Here is a 19,674-nt window from a genome sequence, read left to right on the forward strand (position 1 = left end):
ACAGTGCTATCCAACCAAGATTTTTATTTCACACTGACTTTGAGGTTTCAAGATGCCAGTTTAAAACAATGAGATTCCTACATAACTCTGCCTTGGATGTTTACAGCTTTGATATTTAAAAACAGGATGAAGAGGCTTGCTAGATTTAACAGACACTTGCACCAGAGAAAAGGGCAGAAGGGGTGAAGTCAATTTGTGGAATGAAAGTGTGTGCACTTACAGAATAAAGTGATTATTTACGTAAGAGTCATTACCCCTAAGGGAAAAACATCTGCAAGTTTGGAACATGTATTTTTTTTCCCCATTCCTCTTTTGCTAGATGAATGAAATCCTGCAGCTACACAAGTTTACTTTTCAAGTAATGATGGTGCTACTGTAATTGTATGTGTCCACGGTGACTACAACCATTGACTGCAAATAATTTTACTCCAAAGACTTGGGAATGATACTTGCTTAGAAGGGCTATGAGAAGGATGGAAGTCCAATTTCACTGTGACAATTTTGCATTTTATTCTGAAATGTTCCATCAAGAGTTTTTCTGAAACAATAACTTTAAAAAAAAAAAAAAAAAAAAAGGAGACATATTTTTCTATGTTTTCAAAGTTAAAACTGGAAAGAAAAACCTCATTTCAAAGTGAAATCTCAAAATAGATCCAATGATGAGCAAATACATCATTCCGGTATTTTTAAACTTCTCCTTTCCACAGACACACCTCCCCTCTCCCTCAATACAGGTCCTCTTTCTTAATGAAGTTCAAAACCAAAATGGATATAGTTTTGCAAATCAGTTCAATTTTCATAGCACTGCTGATATGACTGTCAACATTTCTATTTGTTCCCACCTACCTAAATATATCTTTAACTGAAGGGTGCTTGATTTCAGTCCTGCTATCTTTACGCTCACAACAGAGGTTCAGTCAGAGTCAGATGCATTGAGAAGAGCTACTTGCTTAAGGAAGGGCTGCCAAAGAATTCTGTGATGCAGTTTAACCTGTCTCCTTGGGGAAGAACCACACTGTATTTGCAGAGAGGTGACATGATCTAAGAGATACTATCTCTCTTTTGTCTTCATGTGTTTTTATTATATTTCATATCTTCACCAGTTAGTATCTATCTTTTGTAATTCTCATGACAGCTAAAATCAACATTTATTTTCTTACAGTAATTTTTTGCTTTCATTTTATTACACATAAACACTTATTTATACCTTAGCATCTTAATAATTACATCTTAGTATTTCAACATCTAGAAAATAAAAAGGGGTCAAGTGCATGGAAATGTGATAAAACAGATTAGATCAGGGTTCAAAACATTTAGAAAATATTTTACATACTTTATTTACCACTTAATTGAAATGGAGTCATTCTGGAGTGGAGTGAGTGATCACAGCAGGATGCAAAACAATAGAGCATGAAGAATTTGGCTGCTGATATATCCATTTTAATGCCATACTATTCCTAACAATTTGTTGGGGGTTGGCAGAGACATAAAAAAGGACAGACTAAATATTACTCATGCTTATCATTCAAGCTGGTCATTTAATAGGTTCTAAGATCAGTAATGTGTCAATTAAATCTCCAGCTAAACAGTGAATTAAGCACTCAAGCAGAGGCTGTCTCATTTCTATTTTTTGCACAGAAAATCTTGAGTCTCATGATACCATGGTTTAATTCTCTAAGCTGTGCCTGGCACATCAGCAAACAGACTTAGTGGTTCCAATGAGAGTTACAAAAACCAAACCCCTGAACATTTCAGAGTACTTCAAATACAAATGAGATCTCTCTGGGGCTAGGATGAGACCTAATTTGTCTCTCTCAGGATATAATCTATGCCTGCAATAAAATGGAAAAGTATTTCCATCAGGAGTTTTGCTCTCTATATACCAATGGCAAATGCAAATATTAGCATTTGGCTAGATGATTGATTTGTTAATTATTTCCCTGCATTTGCTGCACTCAGATTGCAGGACAGGCAATTAAACTTTACAGACCTAATTCTCATACACACAACACTAGACAAAAACTTCTTGTGCATAAATGACACCAATCTAAAGGTAAGCTGTGATCAAAAAACCCCAAAAGTCTATGAAGTAATTTGTTTGGAAGTATAAAACACCTATTTTCCCTGAGAAGGGATCTGAGTCAGAAGCAGGTGGCCAGCCTCTGAAGATGCCTGAAAGTCAGGCTAAAATGGACCTTGGTGTATTTCTGTTCTCACTGTAAGAAACAATGGGGCCACCAGTGCTTAAGAATTTGTGGAGAAAAAAGAATGAAGTCTGACAGCTTTTACAGTGGCTGGTACACAAGAAACACCACAGTAAAAAAGATCCAAAGGAAACTACAAATGTCACATGCATAGATAAAACATTACAAGATTGATCTTGTTAAGCCTTAGTATTTTACTTGATTGAACAATTCCTCACTCAACTTCTTAAAAACACTATGTCATCCATTCCAATTAGCTTCAAGTATGCAATTTACATTTTGATATGGCCATGCTTATGCTAATCAATGTTAATCAATAAGAAAAGCTCCCAGCCCTAATACATTCTGACCTTCCTGTCTCTCATAACATTTTGGGTTATGTATTGATTTTCTCATTGCAGAATGCAACCACTAACTGCCTGAAAGATTACAACTGTCATGTGTATTTGGTAAGTTGCATCAGCCCAGTAACTCTGGTGAGACATGTCTGTGATACTCCTCTTAACCTTTCCACAGTGAGTGCAATATAATATGTCAAGGCATTCCCATGAAGATTATCTTTAGTTCACCCAAACAGTATCTCTCTGACTATTGAAACAGTGAGTTTTAATCTCATCTCTAATTTGGTATTTGGGTGGGGGAACAATAGGAGGTGATGTGCACTCCCAGAACAGTTCTAATCCTTAAGTAGAATCTTCTTGTAATGAAAACTTAATTGCACTTTAAAGCCTTGACACAGATCCACAGTTTCAAGGATATTTTCTAAAAATAACATGAACGCTTTATGCAGTGAGTATAAACAGCAGTCCACTCAGTTCAACTGCCCATGTAAGGAATATATTTATACTTTTTGCAGTAACTGACATTGATACTTTGCTTCATTTTCCATGGGAAAAAAAAAAAGTTGCACATTAATTTTAACATTATTAAATGTCACTACTCAAAGACAGTAACTCACAGTCCTGTCCAAATGCTGGCCTGGAAACTATTAACAAGTCCTACCATCCTCTCATTCCTGTGCACAGACAACTGGGCATATGCTAGGATTCACTTTCATTTCACAAGAAGGGAGCTAGACCCACCTATCTCAGCTCACACTAATACATGGCAGCTTCCTTAATCCACTGCTAGAAGTATCTTTTTCAATGCTTTGAGCATACAGCATCATCAGAAGTCTGGGGAAGAAATCTTGGTTATTGGAGGCAGACAGGCAACCTGTGACACAGTCTCAAGCTGCGCCAGCGAAGGTTTAGACTGGATGTTAGGAAGAAATTCTTCACAGAAAGAGTGATTGGTCATTGAAATGGGCTGCCCAGGGAGGTGGTGGAGTCAGCATCATTGGAGGTGTTTTTTTTAGAGAGACTGGACGAAGCACTTGGTGCCATGGTTTAGTTGATTAGATGGTGTTGGGTGATAGGTTGGACTCAATGATTTCAAAAGTCTTTTCCAACCTGGTTAATTCTGTATTCAGATGGCTCTCAAAATGTTTAGAGTCACATGTCTGAGCCAAGTAAACTATCACATGTCACATCCCCCATTAATGTTCCTCTCATTTTTTCTACTACTTTAAATTTTGAATTTATACACATTGTGATTCAGTAAAGCATGCAAGCAGGTGTTTACATGCTCTGCTTTTCTTATCACTCTAAATGTAGATTTTTTAATACCTCTCCTGAGTGCTGGTACATGTAGTTGCTTACCTACTAAGTAGGGTGCCAAGTGAGTAAATTGTGCAGGGCTCTCACACAGACTGTCCACATGGTCACAGCTCTCAGTATTTGGTCCAATCTGTATCACAGCTATTCCAGTGACCATCACAGGGAATATCTAGTATTGTGACAGTGTTAAATTTATTTGTTTCTCATATTTAGACAATATTTTCTTGCTTTAACCTTTAAATCCTGCTGACAATCATACTGGAATATTTAAACATAATTTTGTTAGAACTCATGGGAAAGGATTAAAGGACAGAGTTTAATTTAAAAAAAAAACCAAACAAACAAACATTTCATACTCATTTAATTGTCATCCAATTTCAGGCTCTATTTCAATGAGAATATGGTCAGATTTGTACTTGAAAAGATAGTAAGAGTCCACAATTTCTAGTGAAATGCTATCACATACAAATAGCACATAGGATGAGTTGTTAAACACCATGTTCTGATAATAGGCAGGCATTCATATCTTTAATCCAATCTTCTGCATCCAATAATTCAGAGATCCTTTGTAGAGTCTTGATATGGCCCTTGCTTCCTAAACTCTTAAGTGCTACTACGTTAGTTAATGAGTCCCGAGTGTAAAAACTGTTGCTGCGGCCCCTGCAAAGGAGCAGTCATTTTGTACTGGGCATTCAGTTTCCAAGTTTAAGACTGCAGTCAGAAAAACAGGAACAACCAGGAACAACTTAGTCAGGGGATGTATTCACAATGCTGAACACAAACACTAGCAATTTGTCACTAGCATTACTTTAAAAAAAAAGTAATAAAAGATTACATTCATTTGGGTTCTAACTCCAGTATGTAAGCAGTCCATGAATGTCAGTCCAATGAATGCAATGGAATCATTCAAAGCAGGGGAAAAGAAATTACCCAAATCCACACTTGCATTTTCTGTTTGTTTTTACTAATAAGCTCTTACAATGCTTTTAGGAAATTATTCTACATTCTGAGCACTACTATTTCAGACCACACTTTCATCAATATTGTTTACACCATTTTAATTTTCTCTTCAACTGGGAGATATACCCTCTTCTAATCCTTTGAGCATAAATGCAGCCTGAATCTGGTTCTGATTTAAAATGTGCCCATCAGCAGATCTAAAACATGCACAGAATTGGTTACTATTCACAGCTTTAGACAAAAGAAAGCACTTTACAAGAACCACTGAATTCATCTTGCTTGCAGTTTGCTGTCACCACATGCTTTATTTATAGTAGGCCTGAAATAAATACTGCAGGATCAGACATCTTTCTGTGCTGCACAAAAAAGGAAAGCTATTAAATATTTACCATAAGTCTCTCACAGGTTTGCCTCTGACATTTTCCCTTTCACTGAAGAAAAGGGTTATTTAGCTCATGATATTCCAAGGCATGACAGTCAGTTGTGACTGCGGAAGCGAACAACATCATCAGTGGCATGCCCTGGGAGGGGGAGGTTCTGTCAGTGCACACCAGGCACAGAAAGCCTGCAGCTCCCCTGCTCCTCTCCAGCAGCACAGGGTGACTCCAAGGCAGGAGTCTTAGTGTTACAGGAATGTTTGTGGCCAGCAGAATGAGGTGCACTCATGTTACAGCACTTTCCAAAACTAAGCCAATATATTTGTTGAATACTTTCCAAGGCATCTGATCAGATTCCTTGAGTTAAAATCAAATGACTGTTGTGGATGCTCCAGTGAAACATGTTGACAATAATATTGCACTCTGCATTGTATTTAAACAAGGAATCTATTTCTGTCAAACAAAAATAGATTTTGCACGCATTTCATTTTTCACCTGTGAACTGAATACTGTAGGACAGTAAGCTAATGGCCTAGTTTCTGTGGAACAGCCAGCCAGGGTAAGATGAACTTTGACTAGCCCAGAATAAAAAATGCCTGGGGACAGCTGTGTAGTTCAGGTAACCAATTAGAAACTAACACTGAAAAAAAAATTACTAAATTCCAGGAGGTCACAAAAAGGTTAAAAGCAAGGTCTTTTTTTCACCACAACCCAGGTTGTTATAGAGTATGAACATAGCCTTCCATAGCATTGCCTAGCAGAACTAGCACAACCCTCTCTCTGCCCTAAAAAACAAGCTATATCTAAGTAGTAAGTATCCAGTATTTCAGAATATCAGCCATGTTTACCTGAATGCTATCATGCCTCATGGCGTTCCACTGGATAATAGTGCACAGTGCCAAAAAAAGGTCTCCCTTCTCCCCTCACTGCTGTTCTCTTTCCTTCAGCAAAAGAGAATTCACTTTGTAGATGCATTTTGCTTTCTAAATTGAAGGAAGCAGAGCTAATCTGTTCAGTTCCAGACCACTGGATCACAAGTCTCTTTCTCCAGGAATGGTCCAAGTACTTTAACACCTATCTGCATCCTTTAATTTTCCAAAAGCAGCACGAGGAGGCACTCTGCAGGCTCTAGAGAACTACGCAGCTAGTCTTTGAAAACTTGCAGCCAGAAAATGTAGAGATTCACTCAAGCCAGTAACAAGACAAGTTCTGGCTATCTGATCAAACCTCTGGCATAGATGGTGAGACCTCCATCCTAATTTTGTCGTTTCGTGTAACAACATAGCATGGATGAGATGGTAAGAACAAACTTAACAGGGATTTTATAGAAGGAAGCTCTCAAATAAACTTGACATCCACAAATCCCTGAACCCAGAATGGGATATTTAATTGACTGAAACATGGAGAATTACACTCAGGCCAGCACTGCATGCTAAGCACTCACTGATGAGCTATGTTGGTGTACCCCAAACAATTCAGATTGATAAAAAAAAACCATGTTTTTATATCCAGAGAAGCATAGACTCTCATTGTTTAGGCAGGCAAGTACAAATGGGCAGTCTTGAAGCTTTTCTTCTGTGTTTGCTATCTTGCAATTTGATGTTCTGCACAGTTGCAGACACCAAGTACAGCTTTTCTTGACAGCCAAGTGAAAAATAACCAGTTCTCCATTCTGAAAAGGAAACCTCACAGAAAACTGAAGTGTAATAGTAAAAGTGAGTAGCAGAAACACTGAACTGTCAAGTTACAAAGAATGCTCATGAAACCTTCGTTGACACGATCAATAAAAGGAAAGGCCATCGCTCTTGAGGGCCAAGCGCCATTAGAGAAATAAAAGGCTTTCTGTCTCAGAGCATTTATGTCTAGATTTCATGTTCCACTGCTTCTTCCATGGCCACAGAGCCTAAATGAGCAAGTTCACTTCTACTTCCAGTGCTGCAACAGCAAAATCAAGCTACGGAGTGCCTGATACCTTGAGACATATTCTGTAGAGCCAAGTGAGTACTTCAGATAAATGTCCACGATCATAAAAATCTAGGGCATAAGTTTTCCCATCATGACAGTCAATTTCCTAATGTATATACATGCCTTTCCCATTTGGAATGTTTTTCAAAATTTCCAAACTTTTATGCAAATTAGATAACTGGGATTAGTTAATGATCTTTATGAAAACTAGCTTTGTTTTTCCATAGTAGCAGAACACTCTATTCCAGTTCCATTGCTGCAAGTCATGTTTAAAAAAGTCAAAATTATCTCTTAGCCCAGTCATTTTCCTGGTAACCAAGTCCCAGGAGATTTTCCCCTTCTCTACTTTTGGTCTTACTAGGTTGAATATTAGTGACTGCTAGTGACTGCTCCCATATTTTTCATGTTAACTATTCTCACCAATACAATCTTTGGAAAATATTTTTGTTGGAAAGAAAGTGTATTTCATTGTAAATTTGGGGCAGGTGACTAAGCTGGCACGACCTTTTTGTACTCGGGTAAATTAACCTGTTTGTGCTTAAGGAAAACGCTTTTCCAAGGTGAGATCACAGAATCACAGGGCTTGGAATGTTAGGGGTTGGAAGAGACCTTGAAAGATCATCTAGTCCAAGCCCCCTGCCAGCGCAGGACCCTTAGAGTAGGTCACACATGAACACATCCAGGCAGCTTTTGAACGTGAAGTGAAGGAGACTCTACAACCTTTCTGAGCAGCCTGTTCCAGGGCTCTGTCACCCTCACAATGAAAAGGTTTTTCCTTATGTTCACATGGAATCCCCTATCCTCCAGCTTGCATCCATTGCCCCTTGTCCTATCACTGGACATCACTGATAAGAGCCTGGCTCTGTCCTCCCAACACATTTATAAACCCTCCACACATTTATAAACACGATTGAGGTCACCCCTAAGTCTCTTCTTCTTCAAGCTAAGGAGACCCATCTCCCTCAGTCTTTCCTCATAAGGGAGATGTTCCACTCCCTTCAGTATCTGTGTGGACTCTTTCAAGCAATTCCCTGTCCTTGAATTGAGGAGCCCCAGAACTGGACACAATATTCCAGACGCAGTCTCATCAGGACAGAGTAGAGGGGGACAAGAACCTCTCTGGATTCACTAATCCACACCACTTCTAACACATTCCAGGATCCCACTGGCCTTCTTGGTCACAAGGGCACATTGCTGGCTCATGGTCATCCTGTTGTCCACCAAGACTTCCAGGTCCTTTTGCCCTATGCTGCTCTCCAGCAATCAGCCCCCAGCCTATACTAGTCCATGGGGTTGCTCTTCCCCAGATGCAAGACTCACACTTGTCCTTGTATTTCATTTAGTTTCTCCCTGCCCAATTCTCCAGTCTGTCCAGGTCTTGCTGAATGGCAGCACAGCCTTCAAGCATGTTAGCCACTTCTCCCACTTTTCTGTCATCAGCAAACTTGCTGACAGCGCACTCTGTTCTCTCATCAAGGTCACTGATGAATATATTGAATAGTACTGGTCCCAGGACCAATCTAAACATTGTGGAGATGCCTTTTGTTGAAGACACTGGGATATTGGATCTTTAATAGGGATCTATGCATATGTCAGCTGGCAGAGATCACATATGATAGGGTTTAGCTTGTGAAAGTCAGCTTAATACCTCTAAGGACAAGTTTTTCAGTAGCCCCATATCATCTAATGCACAACATGATTAAAAAAAAAAACAATCACTTTTCAATCTGTATCAATTTTTCCCCATACAATTCTAGTGAGGCTGAAATGGGTCACCAGTGAAAACTAACAGCTCACATCAAAAAGCAACTTCCATACTGAAGAAAAGATTTTATGAACTAAGTTTAAAGCAAAAACATTATCTGTGAAAGCTGCCACTCTCTAGCAAAGAAGCTATCTGAACTATATCTGCTTATATCCTAGCTATTGTCTTGGAATCAAGAGACAAAAAATCCCAACCCAACCCAACAACAATAAAACAAAACCAAACAACTATAAAGCAAGAAAGTAATAAATGATGACCTTTTCATCAGAATTAAGTGAATAAAGTATACAACAATAAACAAAGATTTAGCAATCTGAAAATGCATTAAGAAAAGCTAGCAACTGCTTCAGTTATTAAACAATAAATCAGATGGTTTTGATGCTGTAAAACACTTTAAATAAGAAAATTTAAAATGTGAGGTCAGCAAATACAAAAGCACAGCAATTACTCACAGGAAATATCCCTGTCAACACTTGCTCAAAATTACTGGTTTAAATGACTTGCATTTGTGATACGTATTAGGATATTCTGTTTTATTAGCCACAAATTTGAGAATTCTTCCTCTGTGTAGAAGGAGAGTTGTTTGTAGACCACAGTGCTGCCACTGAAACACTTTTCAGGTCCAACACTCAGGAAAATGAACTTCAAATATGCAGCAAGCCAAAGCACAGCAAGAAATATTTTCTCACAACGTAAAAACAGAAGGATTCAATAGGAGAGCAGACACAAGTTCTAAAATAAATTATCAGAAATCTTTTTCCTTAACTTTCCAATACAAAATAGTCCAGGGAAATGTAAATGTTTTTTAAAAAAATATATCATACTTATATTTATAATACCACACTTATATTTATAATATCACAAGCATTCATTAGAATGGTGCAAAAAGAAGCTGGAGTGGGCCATAGGATGAAAATTCAACATGTAACAAGACAACACCCTACCTTCTATCAACAATTTTGGAAGACCATTGTCTTCTGGCTTCTGCCATAAAGGCCATTTCAGCATATTTAGGATTAGGCTCCTGGTTTCTCAGATTTGGATAAAAATCTTGCCTAAGCACAGTAGAGGCACACACACCCCTCACATGAGGTAGATGAAATTATTCCATCCATCTCCCTACCTCCCTGGCATTCACTGAAAGAGACAGGCCACACAATAGCCTTTGAGAAAAAGCTCCAAAATTTTCCTTTGGAAAAATGTGGAACATTTGAAAAGCTGAAGAAATGCAGTTTAAACTCCTTCCCAGGAAATACTTTACTCAGGATTCTCACAATGTGGCCAGCAGATTGAGAGAGGTGATTCTGCCACTTTTATCTGATCTGGTAAGACCACACCTGGAGTACTGCATCCAGCCCTGGTGCCCTCAATACAAGAAGGACATGGACCTGATGGAGAGGGTCTGGAGGAAGGCACCAAAAATAACAGGGGGGGCTATCAAGACAAGCTGAGGGACCTGGGGCAGTTCAGCCTGGAAAAGAGAAGTCTCTGCTGAGACCTAATAGAAACCTTCCAGTACCTGAAGGGGGCCTACAAGAAGGCTGGAGAGGGACTGTTCCTGTAGCGATAGGACGAGGGGTAATGGTTTGAAATTAGAGAAGTATAGCTTGAGGTTGGATGTTAGGAACAAGTTCTTAACAATGTGCATGGTGGAACACTGGAACAAGTTGCCCAGGCAGGTAGCTGAGGCCACATACTTAGAGATATTCAAAGTTTGGCTTAATGCAGGATGTCCCTGATCATTGCAGTGGGGTTGGACTAGACAACCTTTGGAGGTCCCTTCCAACACAAACTTACTGTACACATTTCCTGGAATATCCACATAAAGAGAAACTTGAGCAGTAAAAAGCCATGTGGGAAATGCAGCCACACTTTTTGCTTTAGAGTACTCTGCCTCAGCTAAAGTTCTTTTTCCTTTAGGGGTTAGTCTGTTCCTGGTTCTGCTTAGCTCTGCTGCACATCCATGTATGAGATTTTCTGGTATGTTCTCAGAAATCATACTTCAACATGACAACCTGGTTTTCTGTACCAACTTCTCCACAATGCAATAAAAATATCACTTACTTTGCCTTGTATGGCAAGGCATGGATGGTATGGAACTTTAAACATTAATGCAACAGAAAATCCTTCTGTGACTTTATTTGACTTAAGTTTCCTTGGAAGCAGTGTTAACTATGAGAAGCTGAGAGCCCTGTTATGAGAAGAGAGTCTGCTTTCTCAACAGCAAAAAAGCTTATATCACATCTTTGTGCTCTACTGACTTCCTTTCCTGCACAGTGACTACATCTCTCTTACTTTGTCAAATGCCAAGAGGACACTTTCAAATTCACAGGTACCAGACCAGTAACACAAATTCTCAGCCTGCTGAGAAGCACAGGCTCCTCCCATACACTCATAGCACTTGGTATGATAGCTGGTCCTAGAATAGTCACGCATGAATTAGTGGAACAAAGCTATGTGTTGTCCATGAAAAAAACAAACAAAAAGATTACTGTTGGATTTATAGTTCAACAGAGGCTTGAATGGATATAGAATTACACCTGTGTTCAACAGACTGAATTCAACACGGATACACTCAACGTATCAATCATACTGACTTCTGTAAGAACCCATGCTGATTTCTACAAGAATCAGAACAGATTTTGTCTTTCCATCCCATATCTGTGCCATGAAAATTTTAAAAAATATAAAATATTAGAGATAATGCACTTATATCACTTAATCACAAGTCTCATAGGAGGCCCTTAGGAATGCAAAGACTTTAACTTGTATCAACGTACTTCTGAAGAGTGAGGCTCAAGTTGTGGCTGGCTGATTTGATCTTGTTCTGGGCCTCTAAGTGGGTCATGCTGTCAGTATTGACTCCATCAATGGCTACCACAAGGTCTCCCTGATTCATCTGTGACTGTGATGCCTTGCTGCCAGGGGTGATCTGTGCGGGAAGAGAAAAGAAAGTCACATTAGGAGAAGTCATTCTGCACACAAAACCCTTAGAGAAAACTTTTCCAGAATTATAATGAGGAATAGATACAGCAATATTTTATGGGTGGAACAACAACATTTATGGAAATTAAACTCAAAGTTAACTTACATCTCTGCAATGCTCCAGGACAACATCTACTTGTCATTAAGCCCAACATAGTGGTTCCCTCACCACATATTATCTCCTCCACAAGGGGATAATTATCAGTATTTATATTGGACTAATCTAGAGAGACGTTATTCAGAATCAGAAAACTAAGGAACCACTATCTATGGCATGATTTTATTGTATTTTTCCTCCTAACAGCCATTTATCCTGCATTAATTCATTATATTGAGCAGACAGAAAGAGAATATGTATGAGGGGCCTTGGTGATGCTTTGCTTCTTTTATAGCAAGCTTTATAGGAAATCATTCTGCTTAACCTCACTCACATCCAACTACAGCTCCATTACCAAGACAGATGTCTACACACTCAAGATGACCTCACCAACCTGTTGGACCTGGCACTCTAAAGATAGCCCAGCACTTTTAGAAATAAGAAGCCACAATGTTTAAACTATAAACTCAACTACTGAGACAAGAGTTCAGAAATTCCAGTCATACACTGCGGCACTGTATTTTGTTAGCTCCAGATGCTTTGTGAACTGAATCTTCTCTGAATGGACAGAATCCTGACCTCATCTTTACACAGCCTTCTCAGCTTGCATCTGGATGACATTGATACAGTAGAGCTACTTATGAAACTTGACTCCTTTAGGGAACTCCCAACTAAAACAGAAGAGCCTTCACATACCATCAGCCAGACAAATTTTAGTGAGCACATCAGAGCTGTCCTCTGCTTTCAGCACTCAGTACTCAAATGTTACGGACGTGAACTACAGGTCTGCTCTTATTTTTAGGTATTCACCTCCTCACATTCCTCACTCGTAAGAAAACCCAAGCACAATCTAAAATACTACAACAAAGGCTGCAGTCAAACACTGTTCCTTCAGCATAGTGAACATAAAAGGAAGATGTGTCTGATTATGAGCCAAATTTCCCTTGTGAAATCACCCTGGCTTAAACTGTGAATTTAAATTTCTAAGGAAAACCAGCACCCAACACAAATCTAAACATACTTCCTCATCAAGTGTGAAGTGAAATTCCTTAACCTGCCTTCTCTAATATGACCTCAAAACACTTAAAAATGTGTACATACTCAAACCAAAAAAGTCCTTCCAAAACAATTCCCTAGACTGCTTGCTTGTGCTCTTCCACTGGCAAAAATAAAGAAAAAAGGAAAAAATGAGTTGTTTCTTAACATCCCATTAAAGGTGCTCAGAATTGAGGCTAGCAGTCTAATTGACAACATAGTTTTTGACAACAGGAGCTGTCAACTTACTTGAACACAAGCTCTAGTATCACAGGATGTTAGGGGTTGGTAGGGACCTCCAGAGATCTCTGAGTCCAACCCCTCTGCCAGAGCAGGACCACAGAATCTAGCGCAGGTTGCACATGAATGCATCCTAATCATAGTATCATATCATAGTATCATTCAGGGTTGGAAGGGACCACAAGGATCATCTAGTTCCAACCCCCCTGCCATGGGCAGGGACACCCCACACTAGAGCAGGCTGGCCAGAGCCTCATCCAGCCTGCTCTTAAACACCTCCAAGGACGGGGCCTCGACCACCTCCCTGGACAACCCATTCCAGGGTTTCACCGCTCTCATGGTGAAGAACCTCCTCCTCACATCTAGCCTGAATGTCCCCACCTCCAGCTTCATTCCATTCCCCCTAGTCCTATCACTACCTTGAAAGTCGCCAGAGGCTCCACAACCTCTCTGGGGAGCCTGTTCCAGTGCTCTTTGACCCTCACAGTAAAGAAGTTCCTCCTCATGTTGAGATGCTTGGACACTCAGAGCACCCAGACAGCATCCAGAGTACTACTTAAAAATAGAGATAACTTTGGACTGAAGTCCTGTAAATAACCCAGAACTGAGCTGACTGGAAGAGACAGCTTTCTATACCTTTTCACTACAGATAAAAGCAGTAAGAGTTCTGTTTTATTAGCAAAAGACAGCCACATACACAGTGTTCTCATGTGAAGTACAGTTGACTGATAATGGCAGTGCCAGTCCCTGATATATTTTTCTGGTTGGGGGAGTATTTTGTGGTACTTTCAACAGTTAAGGTTTATTCTACAGGCCAATGTATCCTCCTACAAAGAGATTCATTGCAACAAGAGATTCATATTGGAAGCCTGTTTTTTCTTACCTATGGCCTATAAGCAATATGGTTTATTTGCATAATCACATGTAAATGTACAGTTACTGAAAATCTTCCTTGCCAAAGGACCTTTCCCAAATACATCAAGACGCAGAATCTTCAATAAGAGGTCAGGAAAAGGTAAAATGTGAACAAAAGCCAGACTCGGATAAACCAGTCAGTAAGACTTGAATTCATCAAGCAGGACACTTTGGTCTTTCTCAGTTTATCCTCTCTCAATTATCTTTTTCTCTATTAACATGAATTGTTTGTCAGTCAGATAGATACAAAGGCTTGAGCCCTCTTAATACCGATTGTATTGTGTATAGTATTCACACATCACTTTTCTACACCACCACTTTTTACGCCCTCATGAAACACGCAAGTTCTTGCCACAAAATGTTAACTGTGTGATGCTGATATTTCCATTCCCCAGACAGCTTGTTCCAAATGCTGGGAACTCCTCCATTTGCTCAGCAGGAATAAAGACTGGGTTTTGAACATCAACCCAGTTACTGAAAGTCAAATGTCTGCCCTAATTTGGGAATTCTTACTTAACACATACATCTCTTCTACTCTCTAGTGATGCTTCAAACAAAATAAGTTCAGAGAAGCAGCATTTCCAAAGACAGGATAAAGCCATCCAGATCTAGGGTTAGTCCTACATAGCTGCAACATACTGACTTCCCTCTCGCTTTCTTTGATTGCTGCTTTTTGCAGTCCCAAATTTAAATACTGTATCTTAAAAGAAAAACAAAGATATATCAGGCAATTATAACTCAAATTAAGAGGGATGGTTATAACAAATTACCTATTTCACCTAACCTAAGGTTATAACGTATGACTTATTTCTACCTAACATTTCTAGAAGACACTACCTAAATGAAAAATATCTTAATCAGGAGAATATATCAGATAGAAAATCCTGGGTAACTTTGAATTTTGATTTGTATGGATTTTTAACTTCGGCCATCGCAACACCCTTTCTGAGGCAAAATGCTCCAGGACAAATGCTGTGAAAGACAGGGAAATGGTCTCAACCACAGCTTACCAGCCTGCCTTCCTTTATTTAAAAAGGAAATGAAAGAGATTTGTACTCCTCTCTTCAGCTAAGTATAGTGGTAACAAACTCTGGGATGGACACCTTCATACAGTTCTACCCTTTCCACTTTCCATTTCAGGGGCCATCACTCCACTGATGTCACTTTACCTCTAAAATTTTTTTATCTTAGCTTCATAGGCAGTAAGACTCACAGGTATAACAGAAGGATCAAGTTTATTGTATCTGTAACTCAAAACTACAGTCTCAGGAAATAATTACTTCTTTCTCATTAAAGTTTGCAGGACAATATGTATAAAATACTCGAAGTATACAATTATACATATTTTAATCAGAAGCTAACAGGCTTCTCTCTGGGACTTTCAAGTGAACCCAAAGCGTGCACTTACAGCAGACATTGAGAACAGTTAGTAATGCTGGGGATAAAATACCAGTGTACAGATGGAAATACAGGGCAGCCAGATCTGAAGTGTCAAGGCATATTCAAGACTGTCTTGTTCCCATTTTTAAAGATCCATCAGAAAGGAATGGAATGCAAAGGGTTTAGCTATTGTTATTTTCCCCAGAAAATTAATCTCTGATCTACAAAAAATTTACTAAATGTAATCACAAACAGAGAATATATCGATGGATCTCTGTGAAATCTTTAGGCATTGTTTTGTATTTCAAAGGTTTAAAAATGTATGCTAATTAGCCACTGGAATTAGAGAGCAAATCCAGAGCTGTCTACACAATGTTTGGTAAATTGAGTTTCATCTCATCTCAGCCTCTCTTCTATCAACAGAAGTAAAAGAAGATGAGAAATACAATACTGCCTGGGTCAAGTATGCATTTTTCAATTTGCCCATCTATGTTTGGGTTTTGTGGTTTTTTTTCCTTCAAACATGTCTAAGAAAGATCTAGAGAGAACTATTTCTGAAATTCTTTGCAATAGTCTTAACTAACTTGCTCTGGCATGCGACATAGCTTTCAGATGCTAGGTATTGTAAATGCCTTTATTTAAGTCTACAGAGAGATGATCACCAGAATGTCAAGGTATAGCTATTTCAGTCAATTTATTTATGAAATCCAGGCCAAGATATCACTGATTTTAATAGTTTTTTCTTTAGTGCTGAAAGCCCAAGCACAGACTTCATCCTGAAGAGTAAAGCATCTTTCACCTCTCTCAGAAAAGAAAGGAACACTTGTTCAGAGGTGTGACTTTTCAGCCCTCACAAATTTCCTACAAGACAGATATCTGACTTCCAATATCCCCAGATGAAAGCAAGCGGGCAGGCTGGAAGTATCATGCAGCTTTCAGTGCACCACAGAGAATTCTTATGGCACTCTGTTGTGAGCAGATCTGTGTATTGAGTGAATATATAACACATCAGTGACAGCTGTGCCCTGAAAACAATAGGTCTGCACTAGGTTAAGAGTAAGTACTATTTAGCAGGAGACAGTGTACAAGTGCAGTTCATGCACCACTTTGAGAACAGCATACACTGCCATCCAAGCCCCCTCAGCTACACTCCAAAGGGGAAGACATAGGCATCAGTAGCATTTGAGTGGATGAGAGTAAAAATACTAATGAGAATACTTATATAAACAGATTGAACCTCTAGTTTACAAGACAAAAAATAATAATCCCAAAACCAAACCAACCAACCAAAAAACCATAGGGAAGTCTATACAACTGAGAAGGTGTTCATAGGGTAGTTTGCAGCATTATCCAGGGCCTCTTAACTTTCTCCAGGACATGAGCTATGCCTCAACCCCTTTCTGATCCCAACACAAAATCAGCAAGTTGTATTTCCACTTCTCATTGAAGAAGAATATTTCAGAGAATCAAGTATTCAATAGCACTGGAAATATGCTAAAGCACTGGGAATGAATACTCTCTCCTCTTTGGGACCCCTGGAAAAGAAGAAAATACTAAAAGAAAAATCTTTTCCATAGAAATTAGAGACAGGACCAAGAGATCAGTTTGCAGAGACTACAATACATTCTTGTAAGAAAAAGAATGGACAGACACCATGGATCACTAAAAGAGATAATATGTTACCTTTATGGAGAAAACAGAATTTAATCTCTTCCTGTTACAATTTTGCAAGTGAGTTTTTCCAATAAGCCTTCATAGGCTTTCTAAGTGGAGGCTCATACCGCTTGGAAGCAGCAGCAAAACGTTATCATTTTACACATGGGAGCACAATCTACTGAATGGAGGACAGGCACACTTTGAAGTCCCACCACAGAACCCACAGAACCATTACACTCAACTGTTGAATGCCCACATGAATCCAAGTAGTTATCTCTGGACTAGAGACAACAGCTCCTCTCCCATTGTGAGCAAGTTAATAAAGGAAATACATACATTATCATTTGCTAAATGAGTCACTTTCCATCCCTGTCCCCACAATAAATGGGTAACAGCACCAAAGGGAAAGTCATGGATTTTCTTAGAAAACTATTCTGAATAAGGAAAGGGAGGTGTGGGGGGGGGAGCCACTCAAAAAAAACCCCAAACACACAACAAAACAGAACACACACACACATAAAAAGAAAAAGATAAGTCATCAAGCAGAAATTCACCATTTTAAGTGATACATTGCCGGAAGGCATAAAACAGGAACACAAAAAGAAACAGACTAGATAATCTGCGCCACAGAGCAAACATCCCACTCCCTGATGATGACTTTCACATCTTTTGTTATCAGATGAGAGAGCTGAGCAAGACAAATTAAATATAAAGACAGAGGAGTGTAGGAAACTGGAAATGAAAGTCCTTGCAAATACCATTAACCAAGCCTAAAGAAAATTCCATTTTTTGCAGCTATCATTGTCCTGAAGAAAATGTTTCAGCAGGTTCAATTTAATATCAGGTTTCTAAAATATCAGACTTTTAAAAATTGTCTTTCTTGGATTTTTTGGTTGGTTGGTTGGTTTGGTTTGTTTGTTTTTGGGGTGGGTGTTTGTGTTTTGGGTTTTTTTGTTTCTTTGTTTGGGGTTTTGGGGGGGCTTGGTTTTGGTTTGGTGGCTTTTTGTTTTGTTTGTTTTGCTTGTTTTTTAAGTGAGACAACAAAACCTGCCTTAAATGAACACTCATGGCATTTGCAAAATATGCCACTGACACCTTGAAGAGCTTCTACTTATATTAAACAGAACTGAGCTAGCAATCTGCAGAGCCAATCTGAAGTGGCCTCTCAAGGCTATGCTTCATGTGTAGCTAGGAAGGGAGATTACAATACATGTGAGAACACTCAAAATAGCTTTAATCTACCTCACTTGGGTACCAGGAGCCACAGCAGCACTGAGATTTTGTGCGACAGCCAGTCAAGCACTTACAGTTCAGGACACCCTGTACTGAAATCTGTACCACAAGAGCAGAAGGGCTATTGGCACATGAGCTACTTACCTCAGTTTCAGGTATGCCAGGCCATTTTGGAGTGATACCACCTCACCTAACACCACAAATTTTTCTTCTGCTTAACACCTTTACAGGACTGCTGATCTTCAAAAAAGAAGACAGCTATCCCTTCTTGTCAAGCCAAATAGACTAAGGTGATACAAATAAGCCAAATATAAAAGATTTTCAGCTGTGAAATGAAAGGAAGCATACATGCTTAGGGGATCGCCCTAGGAAAGGCTTTGGGAGATCTTTTGAGAATGAGTGGGAATAATGCTGTCCCTGGTTGCAAGGAAAATCATTCTGTTCCTACCTCAACTTCATGTTATCTAATTGAAAAAAATTCAATCCTTTGTTAAAAAATAAGGAAAGGCACTATTTTGGAGTTTGCAGCTTAGCCTGTCACTCTGCTCTGGTGAGAACCCACCTGGAGTACTGTGTCCAGTTCTGGAGCCACTATTACAGGAAGGATCTGGACATGCTGGAATGTATGCAGAGAAGGGCCATGAGGATGACCAGAGGGCTGGAGCATCTCTCCTATAAGGACAGACTGAGGGATTTGGTGCTATCCAGTCTGGAGAAGAGAAGGCTCCGGGGAGACCTAACTGTGGCCTTCCAGTATCTTAAGGGGGCCTACAAGAAAGCTGGGGAGGGACTTTTTAGGGTGTCAGGGAGTGACAGGACTAAGGGAAATGGAAAAAAAACTAGAAATGGGTAGATTCAGATTGCATGTTAGGAAGAAGTTGTTCACCATGAGGGTGGTGAGACACTGGAACAGGTTGCCCAGGGAGGTGGTAGAAGCCCCATCCCTGGAGGGGATGGCTGGGCTGGATACAGCTGGATACGGCTGGATACAGCTCTGAGTAACCTGATCTAGTGTGAGGTGTCCCTGCCTATGGCAGGGGGGTTGGAACTGGATGGTATTTGAGGTTCCTTCCAACCTTAACAATTCTATGATTTGTTCATGTACCCCAAACAGACATAGTAAAAATCTGGATGTGTTGGCATAATTAAAAGACTATGCAACTCTCTAAATCGAATGTGGTATGACTAATAGCAACCTCTCTTG

The 19,674-nt window shown here is 39.4% G+C and overlaps 1 protein-coding gene across 7 annotated transcripts in view; it reads right to left on the bottom strand.

The window, feature by feature from the left end:
- The window catches only part of LDB3 (LIM domain binding 3), a 123,771-nt gene that overhangs the window by 74,813 nt on the left and 29,284 nt on the right, over positions 1-19,674 (bottom strand). For all 7 annotated transcript variants that reach the window (XM_068140017.1, XM_068140020.1, XM_068140019.1 and 4 more), the window contains exon 3: positions 11,710-11,861. In XM_068140017.1, the coding sequence (XP_067996118.1) occupies positions 11,710-11,861 (152 nt within the window). The remainder of the gene's footprint in view (positions 1-11,709; positions 11,862-19,674) is intronic.

The sequence above is a fragment of the Melanerpes formicivorus genome, unplaced genomic scaffold, assembly GCF_026170545.1.
Source record: "Melanerpes formicivorus ecotype bairdi unplaced genomic scaffold, bMelFor1.0.p_v2 SCAF_6, whole genome shotgun sequence".
Lineage (NCBI taxonomy): Eukaryota > Metazoa > Chordata > Aves > Piciformes > Picidae > Melanerpes > Melanerpes formicivorus.